General features: G+C 36.6%; 1 protein-coding gene across 1 annotated transcript; it reads right to left on the bottom strand.

Moving 5' to 3' along the window:
* Nucleotides 1-1,784: 1,784 nt before the first annotated feature.
* Nucleotides 1,785-17,033, bottom strand: LOC114543195 (multidrug resistance protein 1-like). Its single transcript, XM_028562286.1, has 27 exons — nucleotides 16,812-17,033; nucleotides 15,776-16,224; nucleotides 15,179-15,359; nucleotides 14,781-14,905; nucleotides 14,534-14,650; nucleotides 14,237-14,291; nucleotides 13,832-13,951; nucleotides 13,228-13,320; nucleotides 13,071-13,121; nucleotides 12,846-12,894; nucleotides 12,446-12,570; nucleotides 11,888-11,927; nucleotides 10,965-11,068; nucleotides 10,266-10,406; nucleotides 9,837-9,935; nucleotides 9,550-9,627; nucleotides 9,115-9,258; nucleotides 8,196-8,288; nucleotides 7,628-7,711; nucleotides 6,891-7,082; nucleotides 5,909-6,021; nucleotides 5,382-5,522; nucleotides 4,850-4,991; nucleotides 4,381-4,575; nucleotides 3,815-4,021; nucleotides 2,620-2,748; nucleotides 1,785-2,057 (listed from the first exon to the last, which is right to left on the bottom strand). Exons 1-27 carry the CDS (start codon nucleotides 16,923-16,925, stop codon nucleotides 1,842-1,844), a joined length of 3,597 nt encoding a protein of 1,198 aa, XP_028418087.1. The 5' UTR covers nucleotides 16,926-17,033; the 3' UTR covers nucleotides 1,785-1,841.
* Nucleotides 17,034-18,190: the final 1,157 nt, after the last annotated feature.

Here is an 18,190-nt window from a genome sequence, read left to right as displayed (position 1 = left end):
ACTTATTGCGCGCTTCCATGGATACCTTTAGGGATTTGTGTCTACAGGGTGTATCAAAAAAGCACTCCCTATTTGAAATCAAGCTTTTGTCAGAATTTAAATGACTTACTATTATGCTAAACCCACATAATTTATGTGTAAAATTGAAAGCGAGACGCTTAATTTGAATACCCAAACCTCAATTATTATCATTCTATTTACAGGAGGCGAATCAACAACAAAAGAGCGACTTCTTTTGAGGGGACGTTTTTTTCGAAACCCTGTACAGAGTGTCTCAAGAATATATGCAAGAATATTGATATTGTTCGGGTTTGCACCATAGTTCAGCTAAAATGACTTTTAGCATTTTAAATGAAGGACTAAGAGCCATTTTCAATTCCCAGAGGTGCTTATCCATTGCGCTTTAGAGCTGTATTAATGTTCTGCATATTTAAGTGGTTGGGTTTTTTTTTGAGACACCCTGTATAATTAAAATTATTGAATTATATTTGGGTGATCTAAGGGATTTAATTGAATTTTTCGTAAACAAGATTTTAGGTAATCGTGACTTTTGTTATTAAAAATCTGCTCTTAAAATTGGGATAAAACCCGTTTGCAATTGTTACACGACCCCTATTCTTTGTATCTTTCAGCGGAATCGTCGGGGCCGTAAGGGGGAATAACCCAATAACGTATACTAGATTAGAACCACAACAACAACTTCTTCGTTTTATAGAAATGTATTAAAAGCTGTGCCTCCGGCTCGTGCTGTTGCCTCTCACACTAACTGCAACTAATATGACTAATCACTATTCACCGCTTCCTAGTGTCAAGTGTCTAACAATTAAGCATTGTTCATTGTTCCACAATGTTTCAGTGTTCCACAATGTTTCATTGTTTAGTTGTGCAACGCCCGTGCATATACAATATATCTCAGTCATATTGCTTATATAACACAATCCTTCTCATTGTGGGCATAACGGCCTTAAGTTTGACTTATCTCAACCAACAGATGAATGCTAAGTGACTAGTTGTCAGCCCCTATAAATCTCGGTAACTTCCGCAACTGCCACGTCTATGTCTTCAACAAAATTTCGGAAGTAGAAATATGGGACTGGTTTTACGAAGGCCGGATATAGAGCGCTATCCAGGCGAGTAAAGCTCTCACTGTCTTAAAATTGTCCGTGTTTTGGTACGTGGATCCTTCCTATAGGTGGTGTGTTCTAGGCCACAAAATCCAGACCAACGTATACAGCAGAAGGTGGCCTGGACCTGTCCTGGGGCAAGATTTTGGTAATGTGAACAGGCTTTACTTAGTCCTGACAAGTATTGAACTTAATAATATGATCTGTATTATAGGATTCATATAGCATTACCACTTTTTGGCGTGTTTTGGGTCCTTTTCTTCTAAGTATTTTATCAATTACTTTGGCTATGCTATATCATCAACAAGGAAGGCAGTGTAAACGTGGCACATATTACCTAGACTTGTCCTAGACTTGGTCCAGTCCAGACCAGGTCTAGGCCTGAAGTGTAAACACGGCTTTAGAAGTCCCACGAAAATAGTTGCACACCATCTACTCTTGAAGTAGCTTATGTTTCTCTTAATGCGTAATAAATCTTCAATTAAATATCTACAATTTTCATTATTTTCAAGCGCTTTGTCTCTGGTTAAAAAGTCATCATCCGGTGGTAGCGCTATTCATGCAGCCTTAGTACAACCGGTCCCTACAGTTGTCAGGTTTACAGACTTTAACTGAATAAAGTCGATTAAAAGATCCGGTCCTATTTGCGCAGTCATTTCCTCTTGCATGGGTAACGCTTCAGCCATTCGCCGTGTTCATATATAAAATAATTTGGCGCTATAAAGCTGGTGCGATGTTTGACTGTAACTTAATATTAATCAAATGATAATAAAGTCCTTTTCTTCTCAGTAATTCCTCTCGTGTACCCTGTTCAAGAACTCTTCCATGACATACGATCGCGACCTTGTCGGCTTCTTCGACTGTCGACAAATGCCGAGCAAAAATTATGCACGTCTTTCCTGATTTAAGATTTTTCAAGCTTTCTTTTACCTCCTAATCGTAAAAATAAAATCAGTTGATGATGTAGTATCGTAATTAACATTCAATTTAGGTTTAAATAGATGTTTTCTCCGATATACAAGTAGGTAAATCATAATTTTGGGGAGTGGCATTTTGCTTGATGAAGGTAAATGTTGATAATTGTATGCTAACACTATCCTTTGCAGCTAAACTTTAAATGGCAGTCATTTTTAGTCATTTAACTGAAATGAAAGACCGCGACAATAGCCTATTTTTCTTTACAGTTCCTCCGCATTGGCATGTCTTAAGATTTTTGCAAATATTTCACTTTCTATCTAGGCAAATATTGTTCCAACCTCGTACCTCGGGTTCCCGGACACAACAAGTCAACTACGTCAGGTCACAAGATAATTGCATCATACAGCCTATTACGGTTTCATATACAAGTAACTGGAGGCAATTCATGCATGGCTAATACGTCATTTGGTTATTGTGTGGCATTTGAGAACCTTTACGCAATATTTTCCTTTTCACTAATAATATCACTAATTTATTCTTTTAACATCTTAATTTTGAAACAACTTTTTTCACTTACTTCGTCGAGTTGTGAGAACTCGTCAATCACCAGAATCAGAGGGTTTCTAATAACCGCCCTCGTTATAGCAATCTTTTGTTTTGTTTTCTCGTCTAAAAGGATGTCGTCATCAACCAGTGAATTGTACGACTAAATTGATTAATTGTGTGTTAGTTTAGGAAACGGAGCAGAGTAAGCACCAGGCAAGAATCTGCAACGACCGACTTGCGGTGTGGAATTGTCATCTAAGTTCGAAACGAATTTCAAGGGCATGCAGTATAATAAATAAACATAAATAAATAATTGAAAATCTGTTGCCCGCTTGGAAAAACAAAATGGCGATCCGTTCTTTTACTCATCATTATAGATCAGTGATATTTTTCACTGGTAACAAAATGTCGAGGTTCATGTACACTGGCGGTCAAAAAGAACTGCTCAAAACAAGTTAAAATGCTCTCAAATGAATGTAACTGTCCCTCTAACAATACATACGAGTAAATATAAACTAGAGAATCACGATTCCTGTTACATACGATAACAGCAACATTTAAATAGTTCTTTTTGACTGCCAGTGTATTTTGATCTGGTTTGACACATGGTAAATGGTTTAGAAGATTTTTCAATACGGACAAGGAAACTGTGTTTTAGAGGCCAATAAGTGTAGGAAATTATTTTGTTCGAGATCGTTTAGTTTTATTTTTTCATAATTTTCCGAATGATTAATAATGGTAATCCCACTGAGTGGAGTGCAATTTGGTGTGAAATCAAACACGTGATTACAAAATCGATTTGCATGTAATCGATTACAAGTTTGATTTCACACTACAATTGCACGACACGAAGTGCAATTTCCATTATATTCATTTTGAAATCATACAAAAAAGTAAACAAATTTTGAACGATTTATTGGCTGAAAGAACCGTAAACGGTGTTGTTACCGTAAAAATGTTAGTAATTTTCATCTATTTTTGTCAAAAAATTTTGCAGGGCATTTAAAAATTCAAAATAATAAAATTTTGTGCTATTTTCCTCTGTAATTTGATTGAATAGTTACACTAAAATACTAAATCTGATTGGTTATTGTGCTGCAGAGCTTCAATCTTATTGGCTTATAAATGATGTGATTGATGCTCAAAAATGTGCAATTTGGGAATTAGTCACACTATTTTTAACCAATCAGATTGCAAGGAACACCAATGAGTTGAAATATACTAACGTTGGGAAAATTCTCAACGTCTTCATGAAGACGAGTTTTTCTAGCAACATCTTCCAAGTAATCGTACGATAAGCATCCTGCAGTGTCAGCGATCATTAGATTATCGGCGATACTATGATGACTGAGCACGCTGGTTTCTGATACTAATGCTATTTGAGACCGTAACCATCTCGGGTCCATATCACGTATGTCTAAGCCATCTAAGGTCTAAAGCAAAAATATGGGTTGGTAAAAATACGAGACACAGAACCAAGAAAATTTTACCTTACGCGTCGATATTACCGCACGGCATTGAGATTGATTTAGAACCTAGTTTCTCAGAAAGACTCTTCCTTGGGTTCGCGTGGTTTTTTGAAGTAAATATTTTGAGTTAGGACTCTGTAAATTTATGAACTCTGTCATTGTTCCCGATAGATATAGCTAGTTTGCTTTTCCTGGTGCATTACCAGATCATTGTCGAAAGACGATTGCTTTTACACTGAGTGAACATGAATGCATGCGCACGAACACTCAACTTTGCAGTAATATACCTGTCCATTGAACTCGACTTGAATTAATTTACTTACGACACAGCCTGAACTGGGATCATAAAATCTCTCAACCAGTGCAAGGACGGCGTTACTATTAAAATCTGTCGTGCCCACAATAGCCAATGTCTCAGATGGCTTGACCGAAATATTTAATCCACTTAGAATAACATTTTTCTTTTCAGGATGATGAATTTCCACCTCGTGAAATTCCATTTCACCGTTTACGTCATTCTAAAACACAGATATTTTTAGAAATGCTTAGAGTCCACATCATCCTACTCTCGATCGATTTTTTAAATGAATTCGTTTTATGAGTAAAAAGTGAGAAAGTCTCACAGCAAATCATGCATTTATTACATGTTACCTATACGTAGGGCATTTATTACAGTCACCTTAAACGTGCAATAAAGATGATAGGTTTATGTCATATGGCCAGTATAAGCAGTACAAGCAAATTAAAAAAGTATCCAAAACATGGAAGAAATTTTTCAACGTACAGGTTTACTTTTTCTTTAGGCAAATTGTCATTTCCGTCAGCCTTGACATCTCCTGATTCTTCAGTTTCAGGGGACTCTTTCTTGGTTTTAGACTTTTCTTCTGGTGCGTTTGATGACCCCGCTCCTCCAAACAACACGGTCATGAGCACCCTAAAAAACGTCGTTATGGACAATAATTTCTATAAAACATACATGACACTTGCAAGTTGCAACTCAGAATTTACTTAGATTAGTCATCTCCACTTTACCTATAACCTGATTCGTTTGAACGAGACTTTCGCCAAACAAACGCTTGCGAAAAAACATATTCAAATTGGTTCAAATTCAATTTCGAGCTCGCATAATAAGAATAATTATTCAGGTTAAAGGCAAAAAATCGCTGCCTATCGAAATGGAAGGAAAGACAAAACAATTATGTAAAATAAAAATTGTTTCCGCTAGGTAATTTATATAAATATTACATTACTACATGTCAAAGCTAATATTAGAATAGCCAGCCCAATTTTTAACGCACTGAAATGAAAAAAAAATCGGTTTTACGTCATAACACTTTCCACCGTCATTTCGCCAACACGGACCAGATATCCCCCGTATCTTAGAGCTCCTGCATATACAAGAAAGGTCACACATTCCGCAATTGCAAAGGCAAGGCCCGTTGCAATCAGCATCTTTACCGCGTATCTAAGGAAAGCATTGAAATTATTGTCACGTGTGAACACTAAGGAATGGGCAGTAAGCGAGGAGGAATAAGGTGACTGGTATGCATATAAAGTGTTTAGGAAAGGAAATCGGATCTCAGGCAGTAGCGTAGCCAGCCATTTCTAAAGAAATGAATTATTACAATAACTCGAAATTTACATAGCGGTTAGTCATTTGCAAATTGTGGAAAGTTAGAAAGAGTTTCGTGAAATACTCGACAGCGATTAACACAAGGTTTTCTCTTTAAAAATTTGGAAAACTTCGAATTGCCAATGCCAATTTCCGAATGCACGTGATTAATCTTGAAAAGAAATACCTATGGTCAAACTGTTATAACAGTTTGCTATAGCAAGCTTTACTTGACGTACTTGTAAGGTTTTAGACATTCATCTTTGAACTTTGACGCATTATTATTTGCAGGAATCTTTCCAGCAGCTGATGTCGTTACACCACGAACTTTTTTCCAAACCTTTGAAATAATCTGCCAAAGAAACACGTAGTTTTTTTAACAGTCCGTCGTGTACGTTAAAAAAACACTTGGGATATTTCCTAAAGTATGATGCGCTATCGGCATAGTGTTGAAATAAAAATCAAAACATTTGGATTATTTTGTCAAATTTAACGGTCATTAAATTATGTTGTTACATAGGTTCTGTATATTTTAAATGTGATTGGTTCATTCGTAGTCACATGACTTTAAATAAATGCAATGTTTCCCGCCAGGGAAACAAGTAAAAAATTGTTGCCCGCTTCTTGTCATAACAAAGTGAAGTGGGTTTCTTTTTTAAATGTTTTTGTTCCTATATAACAAAACACTCGACCTCGTCTCGGGAAACATTCAGACTCTTGGGAAAACAAAACTCACTATTTCCCTCGGGAGCATACATTAAGTGTATATTGTCATAAGCAGCAGAACCGATGGGCAGAAAAGATACGGCGGCATTAAAATAAATATCATGGAATTTCGTAGGTCGGCAATACAGAATTAATGTTTGTTGCAAGGAACTACAATAATCGCAATTGACCCTTTGCATAACAGACCAACTTTTGATTTAGGCGACAAAAAAGGAATTTAATTTCGGCCGAAAACGGCATACTAAATTTGGTAAAATTGCAGTTTGGCTGCGAAATATAATTTTAAAGTACGGAAAATATAGGCGATTACACTAATTTCAGTATGCTCTTTTTAGCTGTGATGATTTATTTCCTTTTTGTTACCTATAGATCATCAGTATGGTCGCCTCAGTATGCAAGTGGTCCATTCAACACGTAGAGACCGGTAGATGTTGCGATCTCGCGCAACAAGCTGGGTCATACTTTCGGGTGTGATAAAACGTGTATGTAGCCTACCCCGTCACTTTCCTCATCCTTGGTCTCGTCCGTCGTGTCGTCGTCATTCTGCACGGACTTCGCATATGATATGATTGGCTGACCGGCAAGAACGACCAACGTCATCTTCCAACCATTTGTAAACGCTATGAACATCGTCATGAAGGTCGATATATTACTACTCACGTTTGCTGTAAGACTAGATAGGGAAAACTGAAAAAAATAAAATGGGATTTTGAAAAAAAGCTGGCCGTGCTTAATCAATCAAGTGGGTGGAGAGGCATAGGTGTCCCAAGACAATATTTCGGTTCGTTTATGTAAGGCTCTACATTGTCATGCGCAGGGCCTTTTTTAGAAAATTGTTAGAGGGGAGCACGAACAAAATTATCCTAACAGAGAAATTGGTAATTAAAAGTCTCGGAGTTTTAAGAGGTCTGGAACCCCGCCAGGAATAATCTATTCCGGCGAAGCGAGGTCTGTTGAAAGAATATCATTACATTCTTCTGAACATGCATGGTTATTTTGCTAACATCTATACTTAGACATACTATACGTGACAACCGAAAAGCTGTAACTGTGGGAATAAGGACAGGCGTTAAAACACGTAAATTGCCCTACGTAGCATTTCCCAATTTTTTTTAAACGAAAGGGTTTCGAGAGGGTTCAATTTCGTCGGCGGAATCAGCACACTTTACCGCCTTACCACGATAATAAGTTTTATAAAGAATGAAAATGAAAGTTATCTAAAAAGGAGTTACCGAGTTTTTCATTGAACTTTTATCCATCTTTGTTGTCATGCTTTCAGCTTTTGCACTGCTCGGCTCGTCGATAAGGTTTAAGTCCTAAATATGAAATAAGATTTAAGTCCTGAAGGTAAAACATACATAGGGATACCGCAAGGGGGTGTCCAAATTAATCTCCTCACTCCACCACCCTCCAATCTAGGCTCGGGATTATAAACATGGGTTGATTTTTGAATTGAAGTACAGAATTAAACAAACGGGCAAAAACAGTATACTGGCCAGGGACCGGTTGTATCAAGCCCGTTTAGCTTAAACGGTGATAAATCAAAATTAAATAATAGTCTTACATCTCTCTTGAATGAGTCAACTTGAATATTATGCACTGAATTTGTAGTTGTAAACAATAACTTTGTATTAAGGTAAAAACATTTTGTTTGCTTCTTGAATAAAACGATAGACTTGCTTTCTATTTTGAACTTATCCACCGTTTAAGCTAAACGGGCTTGATACAACCGGCCCCAGGTGATTGCTTTAGCGCATGGTAATAGCTAACTTTAAATGAGATTTGTTAAACTTGCAATACCTGGCTATCTTCGGATATCGGATTCGGAGATGTTCGCTTGAGATTTGTTTTCATGTCAGGCTCTTTCGATAGTTTTTGCGGCTGACTAAGTTCCTGAAAAAGACATTATGTTTCTGCATGTGGTTTCAGAGTTCAAAGGAGTAAAACTAACCGCAGTGAATGATTTTCGATATGAACATTCTGGTGAGTGAATTTCTGCTGCCGAAAAGGAAGGATAATTACTCCAGATAATTAGGTCACTTTCGTTTTCGTTAAAATTGTCGTTTTTAAAGTGTACGGACAATGAAAATTTAGTTTCTATATTTTGATTATTAAAACTACAGTTTTGATTACGTTACATGCGGGGTTAACTTTTAGAATTGCTTCTAGCGATTAAAACAAGAATGCGAACTTGGTCCATGAATGGGATCTATTTCAAGTTTCAATTCAAGCGTATAAGTATCTTGGAGTGAGTTTTGTGGCATAATCATCATGGGCAGTCAAGATAAAAATATTGCATGACCCCACTTGTGCTCCAAGATGGCGGAACCTGAATAATCCAAGATGGCGGTCAGTTATTTTTAGTCAAAATATTTCGTGCTTATTTAAGGTGGCTCTAAGTTGAACGCGATAATGGTATGACGTAATTATCGAAATGGTCTATTTATTTGACACAATTAATTACTTCAGACTTACTGACTTAAGGCTGTTTTCCACTTCAACCGTATCGTAGCGAAACGTAGCGTATCTCATTGTTTCAAAGTCATTAATTCTGGTCGAATACAACGGTAACGAAGAAATACGGCTACGCCAAGTCACGTTACGTTATGATACGGTTGAAGTCGAAAACAGGCCTTAGCGACAAAAACGTGGCTTCCGGCGAATAATTCTTAAAATAACTGCATCTCAATGATAAAAAGTGAATAGATAAGAACATTACCTTGACATTTATTTCCAGATTTTCTTTCTCTTTGGGTGCCAAAACTTGCTCGGTGGATGTCTTGGACACCTCGCTCCTCGATTTCAGTTTTTCTTCATCAGCGGATATTTCCAAATCCTCACTTGACGTCTTCGGCGCTTCACTCTGGTATTTCAAGGAAAATTCTTGTTAGTTAGTAAATTAACCTGTTTTTCCTCTGATTATATATCAGTGCAATCCAAAAGATAGGAGAACAAAGGACATCGAAATTCTCATGAAAGTTGACAACTAGCTCGACAAAATATTATAACGCAATTGCACCAGCCGAATTTCGGACAGGAGAATCTTTCTTTATCGCATCGTGTGTTTTTTTAATTCTAGAATACGCAAGGCACGTGCCATCTGTTAAAAAAAAGCTATCTAGAAATGATAAGTGTTTAGTTCTATAACCTATACCTTATCCATCGTAGAATTAAAAGCGTTCCCTTTCAGGCCCATCTCCACTCGACTTTCGCTTAAGGATGTAGAGAATTTCTTCGAAAAAAAATGAAATACGACATTGCTATAAACACGCTGTGAGTAATGTAACTATAAAATTAATTGCATAATATAATTGGAGCGTTTGTCCTTTGTGTTATCTTTTTGAGGTCAAAAAACCAAAACGGCATCGTTTTTTTAATAGATTTTGTGGTGACATGCGAAAGCATGTGGTGACATGTGAAAGAGTGTATAACTGAATTTACCTGCACTGAAGATCCAATGGCAATGAAAATACCAAGATCGACAAACTTGAAAGCCCACTTATAACGTTCAGATTTAAGACGCTTAGGATCAGCTGTAACCTTAAAAAGGTAACGGTATCGAATATTTTTTATACTGCATTAAGCAATGAAATGTAATGCTTATTATGAAAAAAATTAATGATCATTCATTTCAGTTGGGTAATACAGAATAAACAGGAATTACAGCTGTCTGAAACGGAATTAATTTAAGAAATAACTTGAAAATGGAAAGAATATGATTCTTGGGTAGCAAGTAGCAAGGTTCACCAGGTCGCAAGGATTAAGATTCTTCAGTAGTCGTCAAAATTTCTTAAATTTGTCTATTTTCATCGCAGACCACTCATCCTTTCAAAAGAATGCCCCACTGAGAACAACGTATATCTTGCTTACTATTAAGATCTCGCTTAGTAAGAGTGAAAATCCAGGTGCTATCATGCCGGTCATCACAGCTCCAACAAGACTGAGGATAATCAATGGAAGTTGCTGTATTTGTAGCTTTACTGCCTCAAGTGACAAGCCTCGTTTTTTTACCTGTAGAGATACATGATGATACATGCTAAGCACCTGAACATGTTGTTTTCAATATATTTTATCTGCCGTGCGATTATCGCAAAATAATCGGCAGCGAGCGATGTAGCATTCCAATTTTTTTAAATAATTATGCCATAGCCCCGACAAAACGTGGCATACCTATATCTTTTCACTATATAAATAAAGTTAGTGCCAATAAATTTTATGTGTTTTCGCATGCTTCGTTAGTTTTAGGAACCAGTTAATAAAAATTGTCATTAAAAACTCTCGATTAAAAAAATAAAATGCATTTGCAGCACTTTCTATAAAATTCAAGATGGCGGTTATATATGCAGGGAAATTATGTAATTGCTTACAATTGTTTGTTAAATCTACATTAGTCAACAATATTTAGATCTTAAACCATGCAGAAAAAAAAACTAGAATTGCTTTTTTTAGGGAATTACTCTTTGCGTTCAGGGACGCCAGAGCCTGAGAGGAAGCAAAAGGAACAGCCATTGTCTTTTACCAGCAAAGATACAGCAACAAAGAAAAAACATTCCCACTACAACAACATACCTGACTAAGTATTTTAGTCTCTAAGAAAGACTTTGCACCTTCAAAGCAATTTTTACCACGCTCTTTTATTCCCTCAATAGAAAACTTGCTCTTGACATTGGTTCCTACATAAAATTTTTACACAAAGCTAGTCGCATTTTTTGGTAGAGTACTGACGTGGCTGTGATACAGCGAAATCGATCCATTTTACCGCCAATGAACAAACCTTCCAAAGATTTGTATTGTATATAACACGATTTTTATTATTATTTGTATTGAGAATCCAAAGTGTGTCGAAATAGAGATACAGACGATATATCTTCGAAAACCACAAAGTACGAAAGGGATTGGACGTTAATTGAAAAACGGTTACACCAGCATATTTTCTTTGGTGTGAACCCAGGGCCGTAGCTAGAAGCTTAATTGGGGGGGATGGGGGGGGGGTATGTTCATATATTCATGCTTATATACCGTAGGAAGAATAGCGTACAAAAGAAATCATTCGGGAATAAGACGAATATATGAATATACACCCCCCCCCCCAATTAAGCTTCTTGCTACGGTCCTGTGTGGAACTTAGTATTATATCTTTTACTAAATCCATTTACCGCAAAAAAAACATAAAAAATTTTCGAGATATATTTCATGCAGTGTTACAAGAAATTTGTCAGAGACGTTTGCCTGAGCAATCTGAGCATAAACTTAATGTACTGTATCTAAAAATTTTCAAATACTGGATTGGAAGCTTGTAAGGATGAAAGATTGAGAAAATAGTGCCATATGCGGAGCTTTCGGTACTTATAGGCTATCTTATAGGCAAAATCTCTTTAGGATACCAAAAAAGTTGAAATTTGCAGAGAGGACTGTGGTTAGGGTCCGTCCCAGTCTTCTCTCCAAATTTCGACCTTTTGGGTATCCTAAGAAGCCATGGCCCTTGCTCATACCTTGCTTTGAATGACCAACATTTTCATACTTGTTATTTTTCTAAAAAAGTATTCAGAAATAACCTACTTAAAGTCCAGGAATAAAGTTGTATAATATATAATAGTATATTGAAATATAATAATACACTCGGCCTACTACGGCGGGAAAATAACAATGAAAATAATAACGTGTAATCTGATTGGCTTTCTATATACTAGACAGCTCATATCTGTCTAGGAGAGAAACCTAAACCAAAGGGCAGCTAAATTTGGGGACTTAAGGGACGATGAAACTCATGAAATGTGTATTCATTATTGTTCAAATTACGAATAAATTTGAAAGTTGTTTTTATCCCGCGCTTGTGTGTATAATATCACATAACTATACGAGTCAAGTTCGTTTTTATACATCCTGAATACGATGTTACTAAATAAGTCGGCCAAACATTGCTATAGACAGGCCTTTGATTTCTTTGTTTTTAAGAAAAGGAAACTAAAGTGTTATCAATAATATTTCTTTATCAGGAACATGCCTTTACTATATATTATTAATCTATTTGTATGGATAAAATCTCTAACCTTACTTTGGAATTTTTCTTTCATTTTCTCATTCAGTTTTTTAGGATTCCACATAGAAAACCCTTTTTTTCTATTCTGCGATGGCACGGTATTGTCTAAATCAGGGGCGGCAGGCGCATGGGGAACTAAAAAATCGAAGATTTACTTTTTATCGGCTACCACTGCATCGTCTTAAAAATTATAGCCTAAGCTTAATAAGCTTGGCAAGGTGTAACACCACCAAAGAAATTCAAAAAAATTTTTTTTGGGAGGGGGGTCTGGGGGGGGGGGCATGTGGCTGTATACGTATATATACCATGCAACCAACCCGAGTAACTTGATTAAGAGATAAAAAAATGAAATAAATATTGATCAGTAGAGACCGGCGTTCATCGTGCAAGCATAAAAGTAAAATACCAACCTGAGGTAGTCATATTATTGCGGTCAGGATCGTTTTTTCCACCGCAAAACTAAATGTAAAAATAACAATAGAAAATTTTTCATGTTTCTTGCTCAAAGGGACTGATTAGATACATTTTAATAAAACGTATACACCCGCCATTATTTCCGTTAACTTGGATTCGAAAGTCCGATTCTCGTCCTCGATCCATAATGTTATAAACAAATTCAATGCATTTTGAATTACCTGAACAATCAACTCGTCATTACATTTGTAACGATTTCCACCTTTCAACATCTTTCAAAGTAAGAAAAAACCAACCATGAAGAATAAAAAAGCACAGCCACCGACTGCATGAACTCGGCAATAATCGGTAATTCAAGTAAACTCAATTTTGACCTACCGCTTCGGGCCTGTTTGGATAATATTTGAAAAGTTCCTCTGGACTGGACAAATGTTCTAGAATTCTTCCAATAACATTGGGACGTTGATTTTCCTTGGTAAAAAAACAAGTTAAGATCATATAATGTATGTTCGCATGTTTATTGAACACATGTTCAGCTTGCGAATACTGGGTCCGTAAATGCATTGCATTCATTTGAATATACAACAACTTATATGAAAATCAAAACGATTACATTTATTACCACCTAAAAATTATAGCCTATACAAACAATACTGTTACGAACACCGATAGGTATCCACCTTAGTGGTCTTAAGCCGGTTTTCCACTAGCGATATTTTTCGCGCGAAGCGACTTTATTCCTTTGTATTTGAGCAATTTGTTCCAGATGGTTGCAGTTGAGAGCTCTGAAACAAAAGTAAAATGTCGCTTCGCGCGAAAAATATCGCTAGTGGAAAACCGGCTTTACAAGTTACAAGGATAAAATAAATATTTACCGCGTAAAATGAGACGATGGCCTACATATTTGAAGGATCACGGTATAGACGTATAGTCACAAATTTACGATTTGTTAGAGCGTCGATGGTCGCCATATATATATTACCTCCTCATTATCGGATGAGAGCATTGACTTATCATCTTTCTTATCCTTTCCTTCATCAACACCAACTGCACCACCGACATTAACAAGTTTAAGTACAGATGAAATTATCGCCATGAATATCTATAGAATTAAGATTTATCATAAATTAATTTCATGCAATTTGATGTGCTGCCTTAGCGGAAGTATACGTTGCTTTCGATCAATTGGATGCAAATCTATATTATAGGTTTTTATTATTTGTAATATGTCTGGTATTATGTAACGATACTATACTCATTTTCTTACTCTACTCATATCCATACATGTCAAGTTTACTTAGCAAATGACTGGCTCGTACGCAGTCTATGAAAAATTAAATTTTCAAATATAGAATACTAGAGCTAGGGAATCCATGCATTTACTTACTGAAATAAAGGCTCCAGGTGTCAAGGTTCCGTTTAATATGAGAATTGAGCTGAACCTTTAAAAGAAATCTATTTTAGAATCAAATGAAATCCCTTCTTACAATGACCTTAATTGGGACAGAATAAAAATTGATATTGATTTCACAGAACAAATTGTGCATGATTAAAGATCCATTATGGAAACTTGACAACTAATTCTCTATTTTGTATATTTCTTAAATTCTTGTTTAATTTTCAATTCATCTATAACGACAAAGAGAAAATTGTGCTATATACTTCTGATACTAAAAGCACTCACCAAAAGCCAATTCCAAGGAACACAAAGGCAATCACGATCATTATTCCAGCCCGAATAGCATCAACCAGACTACGAACTTTTGCAGCTTTGTCAGCAGCAAGCAAATTACTTGCAAACCTGATACCGGAAAAAGGAAAAATTCATTCAAAGGACTGCTCTGTCTGTTCAAACCCGTTTAAGCAGGCCAGTCTGGGCTTTTGAGCTCACAAAAACCATCATCTTTTTCTTTGAAAAGTAGTACACTCACTTCTTCTTTTCATAATCCTGCCCACCAAACGCTGCTACAGTTTGCACTTGTGAAAAAGCTCCTTTGGCAACACCCCTTGCTTTCTGCATAAGTAATTTCACTTTTTCCAATGCAATCGACTTGAGCTATTATAAAGGAAGATATTTTCTCGGTAGGGGTCAACTAAAAATCGAGACACAGGGGTTATATTATTCGTTCATTGTCTGAATTGGCTTTGTGGTTTGTAGCAAATATGCGTTCCGTATTGTTTGCTTATTTCTGTATATCATAAGCGAAAGGAAAGAAATAATACATTAGAGACTGACCCTTGTAACTAATTAAAATGTTTAAGAAACCTCATAATTTTCATAATTTTGTTTGGACTGTGTTCTCAAATTTGTTTCCGAGATTGTTCCTACCTTATTCATATAAAACATAACAGATGCTATGACTGGACCCGCGACTAACATCATTAACGTCAGTTGCCAATTTTGAATGAAACTGACAAGCATGCTTGAGGCAAAGTTGGCAACATTTTGAATGATCACGGTTATACGAGCACCAAATCCCTCTTCTTCTTCTTCCTCTTGCTCTTCTTCACTTTGAAATACAGAAGACCAAAAATCATTCAACAATGGTTCACCAGACATAGTTGGTGTTCAAACATGAAAACTTTACAAAAATTATTAAGATCACAGACAGCGACAAAATTATTTTTTAAAATGTATACCAACACAACCAATGCATGATTAAGCAACAGACTATCTTAATAATGTGTGCTAGGGAAAATGTCTTCTGGTTACTGCTGCTGTTTAGAACTGCTTAACCTATGAAATGCTTGACGAAAAAGTGTGAAGTCCCTCTAGCACACCCCCTCCTGTTACTCCGCGGTTCCTGTTTACACTGTCAAGGTTAATCCAAATTAAGTTGAAATTACCATGCGGCTCAACCCCCCTCTCCTTAATTTTACTTATCTTACTGTTGACACTGCTTTGTTGCACTCTGTTACTACGTACCCTTTCCTTTTACCGTCCCCGTCGCCTTTTCCATCCTCCACATCATCCTCTTGCCTTACTCTTTCATATTGATTCGCCCGAAAACATGAAAGTTCGGAAATACTCCAACACAACATTTGTCCGTACGAACACACAAATGTCGCCAAAGCTAGATAGCAATAATACATGGCATATTTTGATATTCTTTCTTCTTGGTCGGCAGGCGATGGTCCTATGCGCGTTTCGGTTTTTGTAGAGTTCTTAGGTCGCTTAGGTTGTAACCGTTTTAGTCCAGGTAAAACCGGATATCCATAGCCGGGTGGATGCAGGGGGTCGGTTTCCGGAGTCAGCACCAGGCGACTTGGAATCCTAGACTGATTTGCATTTTCCGAACTAGTTGCAAGAGTTTTTTGGATAATTTTGAGACTACTCAAGACTTCGTTGCTTTTTTCATTCTCCCCTTTGTTGTTCTATATGAAGGAATGAGAATTTACTGAGTCAATGTAATTAATCTATTAGGCATGCAGTTTGAAAGTTTAGATGGTGTTGCATTTGTATCCAAAAATTGATTTGCAACTATGACGATCAAAAACCGTAAACAGTGTCGCCCGCAAATTTAATTTGGTCTTCAATATTACAGAGTAATTATACAAAAGATGGATGTTAAAAATGGGGAATAATAGAGGGTGCTATATTTTAAGAAGAGTCTGAATTATGCGAATTAACTTCATAAGGTGATGCTACTGGGAAATTGTCTTTTACATGGTTCTTTATATCCGGTATATCCGGTTTATAAGTAAAGCCAAAATAGTGTACATTTTAGATAATCTTTTTGCAATATAGCTAGTGAGCGTAGATTAGAATGTTCCGGACAGTAAAATTGCCACGCGGTTACGGTTACTGAGTATTAGTAATATCACAAGAATCTATCACACTGAGAACAGAAACGATGGAAATGAACGCTTATATAAATAACCTTACAAGGAATATGTATACATCAAACAAATAGGTATATAATTCTGTGTGGTATCAACAACAAAAATATTTCCTGAAATACCTCTTTCGATATCTCTGATGGAAGAAAATTCGTATTGGTTAAGTTCTGGTTCATTGTATTGTTAGAGGTGTTATTTCCCAGAGTCATATTATTGCTATCTCCCGGAGGAATCATTAAATCATCCGTCAGCTTTCCATAAACCAACGAACTTAAAGGCTGTATAAAGCCGTTAATGATAGCCAATGCTGTACCAACAATCTTTAGAACTTTAATCACAGTCTTGCGAAATTCCTGTCAATATATGCGAAAATTGAAGTTGCAATATAAACAGGGGGCAGCGTGGCAGCGTCTTCAAACAACTTTGCATCAAATGTGGTATAACAACTGCCTAAAACAGACAAAAACACTTCTCGACGTTTCGACCTGAGGACCTCCGTCAGGAGAGTTAGTATGAAAATAAATAGGGGAGAATACATGTTTTGTATGGGGGCAAAATACGTGATAAAAATGGGCCAATAGAAAACAAAAAATCGAAACAAATTAGAACATTACGTTGCCAAAGAGACGCCTGACTAAGAACAGCCCGCAATTAGGGAAGTCTGATCAGAAACGAAAATATATTACAACCATGCAGCCGTGATGTATTAAAAAAAATTCAAGAATTGGAAGTCATATTACGCTGGGTGAATGAGCTTAAATGAAAGAGAGTCTTTCATTTATGCCGGAGGGATGAAGGATGCCAAGACTGTGGATGAATCGCATTTCGTGTCGTGTACGGCTACGTTAGTACCGGTAATGGGACAGAGGGCTCTGATTCTCATGTCCGTGACACAATGATTACCAGAAGTAAAGTGAGGGCAACAGGCTTGGTGTTATCGTGGTTTTTTGACCGACCTACCCTTAGAGATCTTCCAGTTTCACCGATGCATAGTAAACAAATGAGGTTGGAGGAGAAGCATATGAAATGGTGCCTGATGGAAAACTATGAATTGGGAGCCGAAATAACCACGATAACACCAAGCCTGTATGTTGCCTGACACTTTATCTATTTATTTATTATTTATTTTCGTACTAACTCTCCTGAAGAAGGCCGCTCAGGTCGTAGGCAGTTGTTATAAAACCACATTTGATGCTAAATTTGAAGTTGGTTGTCTCAGATTCAACTCTTTTTGATCAATTCTATTTGGTTAACAAACCTTTAGTTGTTTAAAACAATAAAATATCGTTCCAATAAATTAATCTGAGTGAACTAATTTTAAACTGGCACTGCTTCTAGAGCTTGTATATTAATATAGCCAATACATGCACAAGTATGCACGCTAGGCGACCAATCGCTGGATTCGCTGCAACAAATAACTGATTTATTACTAAGGTATGCTTGTGCGACAAATTCACCTGTGAGGCTGATACAAAGACTAGCGAAAAATCGTTGCAACACG

The sequence above is a fragment of the Dendronephthya gigantea genome, unplaced genomic scaffold (genome assembly GCF_004324835.1).
Source record: "Dendronephthya gigantea isolate DGI-Jeju-01 unplaced genomic scaffold, DenGig_1.0 000416F, whole genome shotgun sequence".
Lineage (NCBI taxonomy): Eukaryota > Metazoa > Cnidaria > Anthozoa > Malacalcyonacea > Nephtheidae > Dendronephthya > Dendronephthya gigantea.
This window is presented reverse-complemented; position numbering and strand designations above follow the sequence as displayed.

Coding starts and splice junctions, on each gene's coding strand:
- LOC114543195 (XM_028562286.1), bottom strand. CDS start 16,925: ATGATTCCTCCGGGAGATAGCAATAATATGACTCTGGGAAATAACACC. Junction 15,360..15,775: donor GGGGACGGTAAAAGGAAAGG/GTACGTAGTAAC, acceptor TGTATTTCAAAG/TGAAGAAGAGCAAGAGGAAG. Junction 5,523..5,908: donor GAATGTCTAAAACCTTACAA/GTACGTCAAGTA, acceptor TGCTTTCCTTAG/ATACGCGGTAAAGATGCTGA.